The 13,344-nt window shown below is 41.6% G+C and overlaps 1 protein-coding gene across 1 annotated transcript; it reads left to right on the plus strand.

The window, feature by feature from the left end:
- The first annotated feature begins 1,295 nt into the window (after nt 1–1,295).
- CUNH1orf162 (chromosome unknown C1orf162 homolog) lies at nt 1,296–10,214 on the plus strand. Its single transcript, XM_036273633.1, has 6 exons — nt 1,296–1,380; nt 4,360–4,407; nt 5,178–5,235; nt 8,907–9,004; nt 9,289–9,338; nt 9,591–10,214. The coding sequence occupies exons 2-6, from the start codon at nt 4,371–4,373 to the stop codon at nt 9,735–9,737; spliced, it is 390 nt and encodes a 129-aa protein (XP_036129526.1). The 5' UTR covers nt 1,296–1,380; nt 4,360–4,370; the 3' UTR covers nt 9,738–10,214.
- The last annotated feature ends 3,130 nt before the right edge of the window (nt 10,215–13,344 follow it).

A 13,344-nucleotide genomic window follows, 5' to 3' on the forward strand; every position in this document is an offset into this window, starting at 1 on the left:
AGCCCCAGCCCCAGCCCCCGCCCTGGGCCGCAGCCTCGCCTGACCTCACCGCTCTGCTAGCCCTCCCCTTCCTCGGCCTTCCCTGGGCTCTGCTCTCAGTGGACTTGTCTGCTCCTTGCACAGGCCTCCCTTCCCCGTCCCCCATTTTATCTAAGGACATCCACCCATTTACTCTGAGCATGGCATCTGCTTCTTTTCTTCATGGCCCGTAACACGATCCACGATGAATCCCTTTTTCACCTGTTTATTATGTCTCTTCTCAATTAGCCGGTAGGATCTGTGAGGAACTTCTCTGCTTTGCTGACAGAATTACCCACAGCACCTGCCTGCTGTACGACACATTGTGTTTGTAATGAGTGTATTAATGCTGTCTTATGAATAGATGTTTCTGTGACTTGCCTTCTCTTTGAAGTGCTCCGCGTGCTCTAACACACTTACAGTCCGCACAGCGGGCACTTAACTCTTAACACTACTGTTTGTTTGTTTGTTTGTTTGTTTGTTTGTTTTTCACCTCATCTCCGTGGTTAGAATAAATGGCACTAGCCCTGGCCAGTTTGGCTCAGAGGTTAGAGTGTCATGTGTCAGCCTGCGGACCAAAGAGCCATGGGTTTGATTCCAGTCAAGGGCACATACCTGGGTTGCAGAGCAGTCCCCAGCCCTGGTCAGGGTCGTGCGGGAGGCGACCAATCGATGTGTCTTTCTCATACTGATGTTTCTCTCTCTCTGCCTCCACCCACCTCCTACTCTATCTGAAAATACATGGAAAAATATCCTCGGTGAGGATTAAAAAAGAAAAAAGAGCCCGGCTGGTGTGGCTCAGTGGTTGAGTGCCGACCCTGCACCAAGACATCACCAGTTTGATTCCCGGTCGGGGCACATGCCCAGGTTGTGGGCCCCATCCCCAGCGGAGGGGCATGCAGGAGGCAGCCAATCGATGTTCTCTCTTATCGATGTTTCTATCTCTCCTTCTCCCTTCCTCTGTCTCTCTATGAATAAAGAAAAAAAATTTAAAAAAAAAAAGAATAAATGGCACTATAAGATGCCTGATGACAATGATCATGTCATGCTGCTGTGACCCCCCTCTCCCCTGTGTCCGGCATGTGGTTATTCCACATGTACTTAATTAGAAATAAGCTTGTCTTATCTCTTGTGCTCTGATGTTCATGTGTCAAAAGATACAAAAGAAGTTCTCTGCGTATGGGATTTAAAAAAATACAATTGGCCTCAAAGAGGAAGTCTGCCCTGGAGTTTAGTTGATTTGCAGCACTTAGCTTGACAGTGACAGTAATTATTTCGTCATTTCTGAAAACTAGCGTAGCTGCGGAAGCACAAGTTCAGTTTTAGGCGGTGGCATCTCATGACTGGACTTTTTCTTAAAAGGTAAATGCATTTACTCCATACTTTTAATTTAGACAAAAAAAATCGTTCACCAAAGGAAATTGTCATCTAATTGTTAGTGGTTTCTATCATTTCTTTTTCTTTTAAACTTGATTTGGTGGGGAAAGGGTTGTGTTTGTCTGCACTGACTTGGTGAATTTAATGGCAATCGGGAAGATTCTCCGGTGCCAGACAAAATGTGAAAAGGTGTGTACAGCATTGTTTCTAGTTTAATTTATGCTTCTGTCGACTGAGTAAGTGTTGTTTTTAAAGGGAAATGCGCTTCCTTCTTTTCTGAGTCTGGATCTTTTCTTATTGCCCTGTGGTATTGGTGATGGTTTTGTCTTCCAGGGTGGGGTGGCCCAACTTTTATTCCAGGTAGCTGTGGTAACATTTCTTTGCGAAGGTTGCACATTCAGAGCCACTGATGTGAAGGTTAAGATTTAACAGAAACCACCCTGGCCGGTTTGGCTCAGCGGTTAGAGTGTTGGCCCAGGGACCAGAGAGTCCTGGGTTTGGTTCTCGCGAAGGGCATGTACCTCAGTTGCAGTTTGTCCCCAGCCCCATTTGGGGTGGTGTGGGTGGCAACCACTCGATGTGTCTCTCTCACGTCGATGTTTCTCTCTCTCTCTTTCTCCCTCTCTCCCTCCTGCTCTATCTGGAAAAAAAAGATTTAACAGAAACCTACGATTCTTTTCTCTTCCACCTCCCCAGGGGTAAGGTCTAGTGTAAGTTCATAGGATAAGTTCATACTCTGTTTATTTAGCACAAACACATATTCCAATATATTTAAAATGCTGTATAAATATTTTATGGTACTTTACAAAGAACATCACTGACTTTCGAGTGAAAAGGAGCAAAAAAGTGCTAGAAAGATCATTACCACTGCTGATTCTGCAGTGCATGGTGGCCTTCCTGTTCTCCCGGCTTCGAGTTCTCACCCAGTTTCCCTGTCGGCACCTCTCTCACTATCCTACATGCTAGAGCCAGGTTTGGTCCAGTTGTAAGGCACTTGGTATAATGTCGCGGTTGCTGCTGGTCTGTGGCAATGAGGTCCTGCTCCCAACCCTCCACCACGTCCCAGGACTTGGAAATTGATTCACTTTTGAGAGCTGAACAATTAAACAAATAATTGATGGCATTTCTTGTCTAAATAAATTACCTTAAAACACAACAGATTATAGCAGAACCAAAAATTCTTATCATGGATTTACCTAATTATGAAGTAAAATTGTGACCTCCTAAAATTGTTTTATTGTATTATAAAATAATAATATAAATAATTTTTAAAAAGTGGAAACAACATTTATCAACAAGCAGGGAACTGGTTAAGCTAGCTATAGTACATAACTGCACAGCAAGACCTGTTACCACAAAAAATGCTTTATAGAAAGTTGTTAGTGGCATGGGAGAATACGATAAAAAGCTTAGTTATAAAAAAGGATATATGGAAAAATATCTCAACTAGTCTTTTTTTTTTTTTTTTTTTTTTTATCCTCATCCGAGGACATTTTTCGATATTTCGTTCAGATAGAGTGAGAGGGCCCTGGCCGGTTTGGCTCAGCGGTTAGAGCAGCGGCCTGCGGTCCGGACAGATAGAGTGAGAGGGAGAGAGAGAGAGAGAAACATCGACGTGAAAGCGACACATCGAGTGGTTGCCACCCACACGACCCAACCAGGGCTGGGGACAAACTGCAACCAAGGTACATGCCCTTAGCGGGAACCGAACCCGGGTCTCTCTGGACCGCAGTCCGACGCTCTAACCGCTGAGCCAAACCGGCCAGGGCTCTCAACTAGTCTTTTAAAAATGCATGGCAGACAAACACTCTATGATCTCACTTATATGTGGAATCTTTAAAATCAAACTCATACATACAGAGAACAGAGGCCAGAGACGGGGGTGGGGGGTGGGTGAAGGTGGTCAAAGGTACAAACTTCCAGTTATAAGATAATTCCTGGGGATGTAATGTACAGCATGGTGACTATAGTTAATAGCATAGTACTGCCTATTTTAAAGTTGCTAAAAGAGATCTTCAACATTCTCATCACAATAAAAACAATTGTAACTGTGATGTGATGGATATTAACTAAACTCATAGTGGTGATCATTTCACAATATAAAAGTATATCAAATCACTAATTGGTACACCTTAAATGAATACAATGTGATATGTCAATTATATCTCAATAAAACTGAAAAAAAGTGAAAAACTAAAAAAACAAATTTTAACTCATAGAAGTACAAAACTAAAATGAAATACACTAAAATATGAACCATGGGTAGTGGGAGTTTGGATGATTTTACATTTATGCTATATATATTTTTGGTACAAATAAATAAAAGTGGAAAAACATAGGAAGCTTAACATAACAAATAGAACCATAGCCTAAACAAGGATGTTTTCACTAGAAAAGACAGTATGCGAACAGACTAGAAGTGTCTGGTGGAACCTAGAGTATGGACCTCCAACAGCAAGTTTGTCAAAGTTTGCTCAGTACAGCCAGGGGAGGGGAAGGCAGATGCATCAGACCTACACGACACTCAGTATTAAAAACACCCATTCATCTTCTCCCATCCTTACTTTAATTCAGTGCTTACACTTACCAAGCAAAATTATGGTTTCAGTTGGCTTTCTTATATGTTCTGATAGAATGCTACTCATTACACCAACATGTTCCTAATGTCATTTCAGTTCATACATCAGTCTCCTGTGAATTGGTTGATGGGAGTTAGTTCTGGAGTAATCAGTCAATTCTAGGTGCCCTGATAAGATCGAATTTCTGGACCTGGAAAGCTGAGGACTGGCTGCTGAGCTGTGGCAACCACACCTCATAAAGTCTGGACCACTGACCTCACTAGAACACCTGCCTACCACTTGCCTCTCTCTCTCTCATTGTTACTGTTCTTATACAGAGATCACAGTTGACCCTTCCACTACCTCTCCTTTCCAGGCTTTCTCAGAGGTACTTCTTTATTTTCAGGGGAAGACAGCATGGGAGGAGGTTCATCCAAAACTGAACCCAGCAATGGTAAGTTCAGGATAGAATCCATTACTTGCTTCACTCCAAGTTGAAATGAACTGGAATAACTGGAAAGTGTGCTGAAGGGCTGTAGTGGGACATTTCTGAAGTTGAAAAAATCAGATTTCACCATGATGCAGTAACACCAAGAGAGTGAAAAAGGCACCCAGAGAGAACTGTCTGATCCTCCAAATTTGAGTAAATAGTGTCTCTGTGCTTGGAATTAGACCAGCTGGGTGGTTCGTGGAAATCTGGTTTACTTCCCTTACAACATCCCCATTTATGGTGTAGGTATTGAGAAAACTCACTGTGGCTGCCTTTGGCGTCCCTGAAAACAAGTTAACAAACCAAAACAAGGAAGCAGATGCCAAGGTCAGATTCCCAAGGACCTTGGGAAACACTAGTTCTGGAATTCACTTTTGGTACTTGATTCCCTGGCCTTGAGATTCTCTGCTTAAATCTGAGAGAGATATCTCCCTGGGAGTCCTATTAAAATCCTCCAGGGAGACATTTTTGTTTATCAAAGGGACATATGTGCTACAGAAACACTAGGCTTTTCTTTCATTTGTATAGCTGATGGTTTTTGAAATTCCAGTTCTAATTTCCATGTGAAAGGATCCAGGATCTAAGGAACAATGTTCTCTCCATTCGCAGAGTTGTAGCCCCCATCATTCAACTCCACTGGTTGCTTTGGTAGGGCGGGGCACCTGGGGACACTTAAGCTGGAAAGATTCATGAGAAGTGGCAAATACACTAATCCCCTTCATGTTTTCTTACAGAAAAACAAAGACCCCACATCACACCAGCTCCAACAGTCAGCCCTACATCCTGCTCCAAGTAAGTGAGCATTCTCCCACCATTTCCTCTTGTACCACATGGTGTTGGCAGCTTTGCCTTATGGACTGAGGTGGGACCTCTGAGGAGAAGTGTCCAGAAACAGTGGAAGAACTAAATCAATTTTTTATCCTCATAGTGTTTTCCTTAACCTAGGGACTCCCAAGCCGCAAGAGATTCATGAATTCTTTAAGTTTATAAATAAAATTTACTGCGTGGGCCACCTATGAACATTTTTTTAAATTACAGTTGACATACCATATTATATTAGTTTCAGGTATGCAAAATAGTAATTCAAGATTTACATGACTTACTACATATCCTGCCAACACCAATTCCCCCTTCCAGCTGGTAACCATCATTTTTTTTCTCTGTATCTATAAGTTTGTTTCTGTTTTATTTTGTTTTTTTGGATTCCACATGTAAGTGAAATCATATGTGGTTTTTCTTTCTCTGTCTGACTTATTTCACTTAGCACAATACCCTTCTAGGTTTATCTATGTTGTTGCAAATGGCAAGATTTCATTCTTTTTTACTGCTGAGTAATATTCCATATTGTGTGTGTGTGTGTGTGTGTGTGTGTGTGTGTGTGTGTGTGTATAAAATCTTACCCATTTGTCTGTTGGTGGATACTTAGGTTGCTTCCAAACCTTGGCTATTGTAAATAATGCTATAATGAATATAGGTGTACATATGTCTTTATAATTAGTTTTGGATTTCTTCAAATAAATACCTAGAAGTAGAATCACTGGGTCAGAAGGCAGTTCCATTTTTAACTTTTTGAGGAACATCCATAATGTTTTTCATAATGACTGCACCAATTTACAATCCCACCAACAGTGCATGAAGGTTCCCTTTTCTCTACATCCTCACCAACACTTTGTTGATTTATTGATGATAGCCATTCTGACAGGTATGGGTGGTATCTCATTGTGGTTTTAATTTGTGTTTTCCCTAATGTTGAGCATATTTTCATATGTCTATTGGCCATCTGTATGTCCTCTTTGAAGAAATGTATATTCAGGTTCTCTGCCCATTTTTTAATTGGTTTGTTTTTTTGGTGTTAAGTTGTAAAAGTTACTTATATATTTTGGATATTAACCCCTTGTCAGATGTATCATTGAAAAATATCTTCTTCCATTCAGTAGGTTGTCTTATTGGTTTTTTGTTTTTGTTTTTTTATCCTCACCCCAGGACATTTTTCCATTTCTTGTTCAGATAGAGTGGGAGGGAAAGAGAGGAAGAGAGAGAGAGAAACATTGACGTGAAAGGGACACATCAAGTGGTTGCCACCTGCACGACTCAATCAGGGCTGGGGACAAACTGCAACCAAGGAACGTGCCCTTAGTGGGAACCGAACCCAGGTCTCTCTGGACCGCAGGCTGACACTAACTGCTGAGCCAAACCAGCCAGGGCTGTCTTTTTGTTGTTGTTTTTTTTTTATGCCTTCTTTCACTGTGCAAAAGCTTTTTAGTTTGATGTAGTCTTGTTTGTTTATTTTATATTTTGTTTCCCTTGCCTGAGAAGACCTATCCAAAAAGATATTACTATGAGCAATATCAGAGAGTTTAGCCTATGTTTTCTTTTAGGGGTTTATGATTTCAGGTCTTACATTTAAGTCTTTAATCCATTTTGATTTTATTATTGTATGTGGTGTAAGAAAGTAATCCAGTTTCATTCTTTTGCAAGTGTCTGTTCAGTTTTCCCAACACTGTTTATTGAAGAAACTGTCTTTACCCGACTGTATATTCTTGCCTACTTTGTCATAGATTAAGTGACCATATAAACATGGGCTTATTTCTGGGATCTCTATTTTGTTCCATTGATCTATGTGGTGTTATTTTTTGTTTTTGTTTTTTTTCATGCTAGTACCATGCTGTTTTGATTACTATAGCCTTGTGGTATAGTTTGATATCAACACAATATCTCCAACTTTGTTCTTTTTCAAGATGGCTTTAGCTCTTTGGAGTCTTTTGTGGTTCCATATAAATTTTAGGATTATTTGTTCTAGTTCTGTGAAAAATACTATTGGTATTTTTATAAGGATTGTTTTGAAATATATAGATTGCTTTAGGTAGTATGGACATTTTTTACAATGTTAATTCTTCCTATACATGAGTATGGTATAGCCTTTCATTTATTTATGTCTTCTTCGATTTCTTCCTTCAATATCTTATAGTTTTTGAATACAGGTCTTTTGCCTCCTTGGTTGAATTTATCCCTAGGTATTTTATTTTTACTGATGAAATTGTAAATGTGGTTGTTTCCTTAATTTCTCTTTCTGATAGTTTGTTATTGGTATATAAAAATGCAACCAATTTCTGAATATTAACTTTATATCCTGCTATTAACAGCATTCATTTATTCTAATCATTTTTTTATGGATTATTTTAGGGTTCTCTATATATAGTATCATGTCATCTGCAAAAAATGACAGTTTACCTCTTCCTTTCCAATGTGGTTACCTTTTATTTCTTCTTCTTGTCTGATTGTTGAGGCTAGGACTTCCAATACTGTGTAAAATAAAAGTGGTGAAAGTGGACATTCTCGTCTTGTTTTTGAGAGAAAAATCTTATCTTTTCACCACTGAGTATGATGTTATATGTGGGTTTGTCATATATGGCCTTTTTTTTTTTTTTTTTTTTTTTTGTGGTATGTGCCCCTTGTGGGAACCAAAGCCGGACTCTCTGGTCCGCAGACCAACACTCAACTGCTGAGCCAAACTGGCCAGGGCATATATGGCCTTTTTTATGTTGAAGTGTTATATGGCCTGTTTTTTTGTTTTTTTTTTTATCCTCACCCGAGGACATTTCCCATTTTTTGTTCAGATAGAGTGCGAGGGAGAGAGAGGAAGAGAGAGAGAGAGAGAAACATCGATGTGAAAGGGACACATCGAGCGGTTGCCACCCACATGACCCATCCAGGGCCGGGGACAAACTGCAACCGAGGTACATGCCCTTAGCGGGAACCGAACCCGGGTCTCTCTGGACCGCAGGCTGACATTCTAACCGCTGAGCCAAACCGGCCAGGGCTATATGGCCTTTTTTATGTTGAAGTGTATTCCCTCTATCCTCACTTTGCTGAGAGTATTTATCACAAATGGATGTTGGATTTTATCCAATGCTTTTTCTACATCTATTATATAGTCATATGATTTTTTTCATTTTGTTTCTGTGGTGTATCACAAATTAATTAATTTGTGGATATTGAACTAGCATTGCACCTCCAAAATAAATCCCACTTGTTTGTGGTATATGATTTTTTAAATGTGTTACTGAATTCAGTTTACTACTATTTTGTTGAGGATTTTCACATCTATGTTCATGGCCTATAATTTTCTTCTTTTTTTCTTTTTCTGTAGTGTCTTTGTCTGGTTTTGGTATCAGGGTAATGCTGGCCTTGTAAAATGAGTTTGGGAGCCGTTTCTCTTTAAGTTTTTAAAAATATTTTGAGAACTGTGAACATTCTTGAGGGGAAAGAGAGTCTACAGCTTTCATTGGAGCCTCAAATAGGTCTAGAACCCAAAACCAAGAAGTTGAAACCAAAAAGTGGAAGTGGGAAGTGTGAACTTATTTTAGAGGTTTACCTATAGGAGGGAAATGTTACATTTGGTCTTTAGGAAAGGGCTTCAAAAATCCCAGAAGGTCACTTGCTCTCTTTCTTTGCCACAACAGCAAAGAACTTCATTTGGCCTTAGCCTTTCTTGCTGGCACTCTGCTGACACTGCTGCTGATGGTCCTTGTCGTCCTCATCGTAAAGAGCTACAGAAAATGTAAGTGGCCTCCTAGCGATGGGGCAGCCCTTCTTTCTCTGCATTGAGCATAGAGAGCCTTGAGTGGGTCACAGGAAGGAGAGGATAAAACCTGCTCAGCCCACCTTCCCTGCAGACTACAGATTTGAATCCCTCCACTTCTCACCTGCCCCCCTGACCTCCCCTTTCCCACCTGTATCACCTTCTCCGGCCCGCCCCTTCACCCAAGACTGAAGGGAGAGGCTTCCAATTCCTCCAGACCCATCAGTGAGATTTGTTCCTTTTTTTCCTGGCACTTGTGGCAGGTCACTCTAGTCCCCAAGATCTGGATCCTCACTCAGATCCCCTTGCCAAGGTAAGATGACCACGCTGTCTGTGACACTGGAGACCGCTGCCATTGGAATTCTCTTCTATACTACGCCTTATCTGCTGGACTAGTGGCATTGCTTTCTGGATGCTGGGCGAGTGATTCCTTGAGGGGTTCTTCTGATCTGTTTGGGTCTCCTCTGACCAAAGCTTTCAGGTTGCTTCTGAAAAGGGCCTTGCTTGTAAAGAGACACATTCTCCAGATTGAACTCACTCATTCCTCCTCCTTCTTCCTCTGCAGTTATCATCCGTCCCAGAGGACACACTTACTTATGCCAGCATGACTTTCAAACTCTCGGAGGAAAAGAGAGACGACTTGTTTGCAAACCACCCTCTAGATGTGAACTCCGTTGTCTATGCTCAGATTAAAGAGACAAACTCACCCTGAGTTTCCAATAAGACTGTGATCCAGTTTCCCTCACGTCAGCTCCATGTACATACATCGCTTTCCTTTTTAGAAATTTTGGACCACAGTCTGGATGAAACTGCAGATGGAGCTGTTTGGGTGTGACCTGGTGATCTCAGCCAGGAGTTTTTGACCCAGGGTCAGTCTTTTCCCTGGCCTGAGGAAAGATTGCTGGCCCTCCCACTCAGACTCACAGCTTGTAAGCCCCCTGAGGATCGAGACTGCCTCCCTTTGTCCCCTTCCAAAGTGTGTGGCACAGGCTCAGTGCACCAAGAGTGTTCACTCAATGTCATTGATCAACTTGGGAGGAGTCAAGCAAATGAACAATCTACCAAGAATTACAAATAAAAGCAAGCCCTCTGCAATGTTGGCTCCTTCTTCATTGTGTCCCTGTTACCTCCAGAGATCAGGACCACAATCCACAGCTCATGCACAGCCAGAAAAGACTAACACAGGTGATGGTACTCAAGTTCAGGATTGATCTGGGCACGGGTCTCATCCGCTACCACTAACCTGCTACATTCATCTGGGCAAGTTCATTACACTTTTAAAGCTTCAATCCCTTCATCTTAAAGACAGAACTGAAAAAAACCTCTCAGTGTGAGAATAAATGAGATATAATACACATGAGCCCTCTGTATATCCCAGAGTTCCACACAGATACAAGGTCCTTCCGGTGTAAAGCACCACTCAAATGTGGATGTTCATCTCCTTACGATAGCATGAGATATGCTTAACAACACTATATGGGAACTGAAGATTAACTATAATATCCCCCTAATCCTTCCATAGACAATCCTTGTAAAAATACCAATAAGAGCCCTGGCCAGTTTGGTTCAGCGGTTAGAGCGTCGGCCTGCGGTCCGGAGAGACCCAGGTTCAGTTCCCGCTAAGGGCATGTACCTCGGTTGCAGTTTGTCCCTGGCCCTGGCTGGTCGTGCAGGTGGCAGCCACTCGATGTGTCCCTTTCACATCGATGTTTCTCTCTCTCTCCTTCTCTCTCCCTCCCACTCTATTGGAACAAAAAATGGGAAAATGTCCTCGGGTGAGGATAAAAAAAAAAATACCAATAAGATTACTTTTTTACTCAGCAAGATTACTCTAAAATTCCTATGTTAATAATAACCAAAAAAGAAAATTTAGGAAAATTCATAAAAATAAGTAAATAGGTAAAATTAATATAGGAAGCCTAGCCCTAACAGTTAACCAAAAGTACTGTTTTATTAAGCATATTAAGACTAATTAAAATGATATGTAAATAGTACATGAATAAACAAATAAATAGGACAGAATAAAAAAGACCAGAAATAGACCAAAACACATAAGGAAATTCAGAGTATGATGAAGATGACATCAAATCATGGGGTGGGGGGTGGGGGAGCAGGAATCATTTTTTGAACAAATGGTATTGAGACAAGTTGGTAGTCATATAGATGGAAATATAATTGGATCCATTTATCACTCCTTATATCAAAATAAATTCCAGATATGTCAAAAATTTAACTGTAAAAGTCATTAAAGTACTAGAAAAAATATGAATTTAAAAAATAATCTCAGAATGGAGCATGCCTTTGAATGTATGACACAAAGGCCAGAAACCAGAAAAGATGAACTCGACTTAGGAAACACCATTTAAACACAAAGGACAAGCTGGGGAAATACTTGCAAAGCATCTCCTAGACAAAGGGCTGATTTTCTTAGTATATCAAGAATTCCTCCACAACTCACTAGAACAGTCCATAGAAAGAAAAGGACAAAGGATAAGGCTGGGCGATTCACGGAAAAGGAAATATAAATGGCTTTTACACATGTGAAGAGATACTCAACTAATTTCATCATAAGAGAAACAGTGATGAGAACTACAATTAGATACTTCCCTTCAATAAGATTAGCAAAACTCACGGTGTTTTCTCACAAGCTGGGCAAGATTGTGGGGATCCAAGATACATTCATGTTACTGGTGGGAGAGTAAGTTGGGAGGCAGTTTGGCAATGGTCTACATTCTATTTCTAAGAATTTATTGTTCTTAAACATGTGGAAAACCACTTATGAAGGGGTTCAGAACCGGGTCCCCAAGTTGTGCCACTATGATATGTGAATTATTTTAAGCTGAAGGCAATTGAGATGCTGCAGGGTCACAAAAAACTTTTACCTCTCCCTTAAAGAATGTAAATTAGCCCGGCCAGTGTGGCTCAGTGGTTAGGCATTAACCCATACACCAAAAGGTGGCCGGTTCAATTCCCGTGGTCAATCGATGTTCTCGCTCATCGATGTTTCTACCTCTCTCTCCCTTTCTCTTCCTCTCTCTCTAGAATCAATAAAGAAAAAAAATTTTTTTTAAAGAATTTAAAGTAGGGAATTTAATTCCCTAATTTAATAATAATAAAAGTTATCACCAGAAATAACTTTTTATGACCTATTTGTATGTCAGAGCAAACATTACTGAATATCTGCTCTTCCTATCGTCCTGTGAATAACCCTCGTCCCCTCTGAAGCCCTAAGGCACCCTACCTCATTCCTTAGCTTAAAATGTCCTTTACCTCACATCCCCTTTCTGTCTCTGCACCTCTCATGTGGGGTCTCTGACTCTCTCATGCATATGGGGTTGCTATGTGCACAAAATGATATTTGATTTTCTCCATCAATCTGTCTCCTGTTGAAGAGGAAAACTTCTCCCTTCCCGACACCTGTGTCATTATAATTACAGTAGGCATCAAATTGGCTAAAACTTAATGAGGCTTGTTACACTCTCAGCAATATTTCAAGTGCTTGGCATGTATTCGTGAAATCCTCACCAAACGAGGTTACAGTTGTTCTCGTCGTTTCGATCCTGAAGGGGAGGCAGAGAGTTCACACTGTGGGCCGCAGTGGCACAGGGACTGGCGCAGGTGGGCTGGCGCCAGTGTCCGCACCTCTGCCCCCTGTGCCAGCTCTCTGAAACGGGGCAAGGCCGAGGAGACCCTCGGTGTCTGTTGGAAGGGCCTGGCAGATGGAGTATGACGTAGCCATTAAAAAGGAGGAGTCAGCCCTGGCCGGTTTGACTCAGCGGTTGGAGCGTCGGCCTGCCCTGCGGACCACAGAGTCCTGGGCTCGGTTCCCCCTAAGGGCACGCACCTCGGTTGCAGTTTGTCCCCGGCCCCGGTTGGGGTCGTGTGGGTGGCAACCACTCAATGTGTCTCTCTCACGTCGATGTTTCTCTCTCTCTTCCTCCCTCTCTCCCTCCCGCTCTATCTCAAGATAAATGCAAAAATGTCCTCAGATGAGGATAAAAGGGGAAAAAAGGAGCAGCTGTTTTCTTAGGTTATAAGGAAAACAAGCTCTCCAAGTGATGCTGTTCAATGAAAAGACACGCTGTTGAACATGTTCTGTATTCCTGTAGAAATCCCTGTGGTGTGTCTCTGGGAGGAAACTGTTAACTGGTCTTAGTGATCGCCCCTAATCACTGGATCACTGAGGGACTGAGGGGCGGAATGGAAGGAATCTCCTTCCCTTCAAAGCCTTTTGTAACTGTTAATGTTCTTCCTTTACCTGTTGAGCATCTTCAGGGGGCCTGCTACCTAGTGCCCCCTGTCCCCACCTGAATTCTGAA

This window comes from Molossus molossus, unplaced genomic scaffold (assembly GCF_014108415.1).
Source record: "Molossus molossus isolate mMolMol1 unplaced genomic scaffold, mMolMol1.p scaffold_m16_p_20, whole genome shotgun sequence".
NCBI classification, from domain to species: domain Eukaryota; kingdom Metazoa; phylum Chordata; class Mammalia; order Chiroptera; family Molossidae; genus Molossus; species Molossus molossus.

Coding starts and splice junctions, on each gene's coding strand:
- CUNH1orf162 (XM_036273633.1), top strand. CDS start 4,371: ATGGGAGGAGGTTCATCCAAAACTGAACCCAGCAATG. Junction 4,408..5,177: donor CAAAACTGAACCCAGCAATG/GTAAGTTCAGGA, acceptor GTTTTCTTACAG/AAAAACAAAGACCCCACATC. Junction 9,005..9,288: donor CGTAAAGAGCTACAGAAAAT/GTAAGTGGCCTC, acceptor CACTTGTGGCAG/GTCACTCTAGTCCCCAAGAT.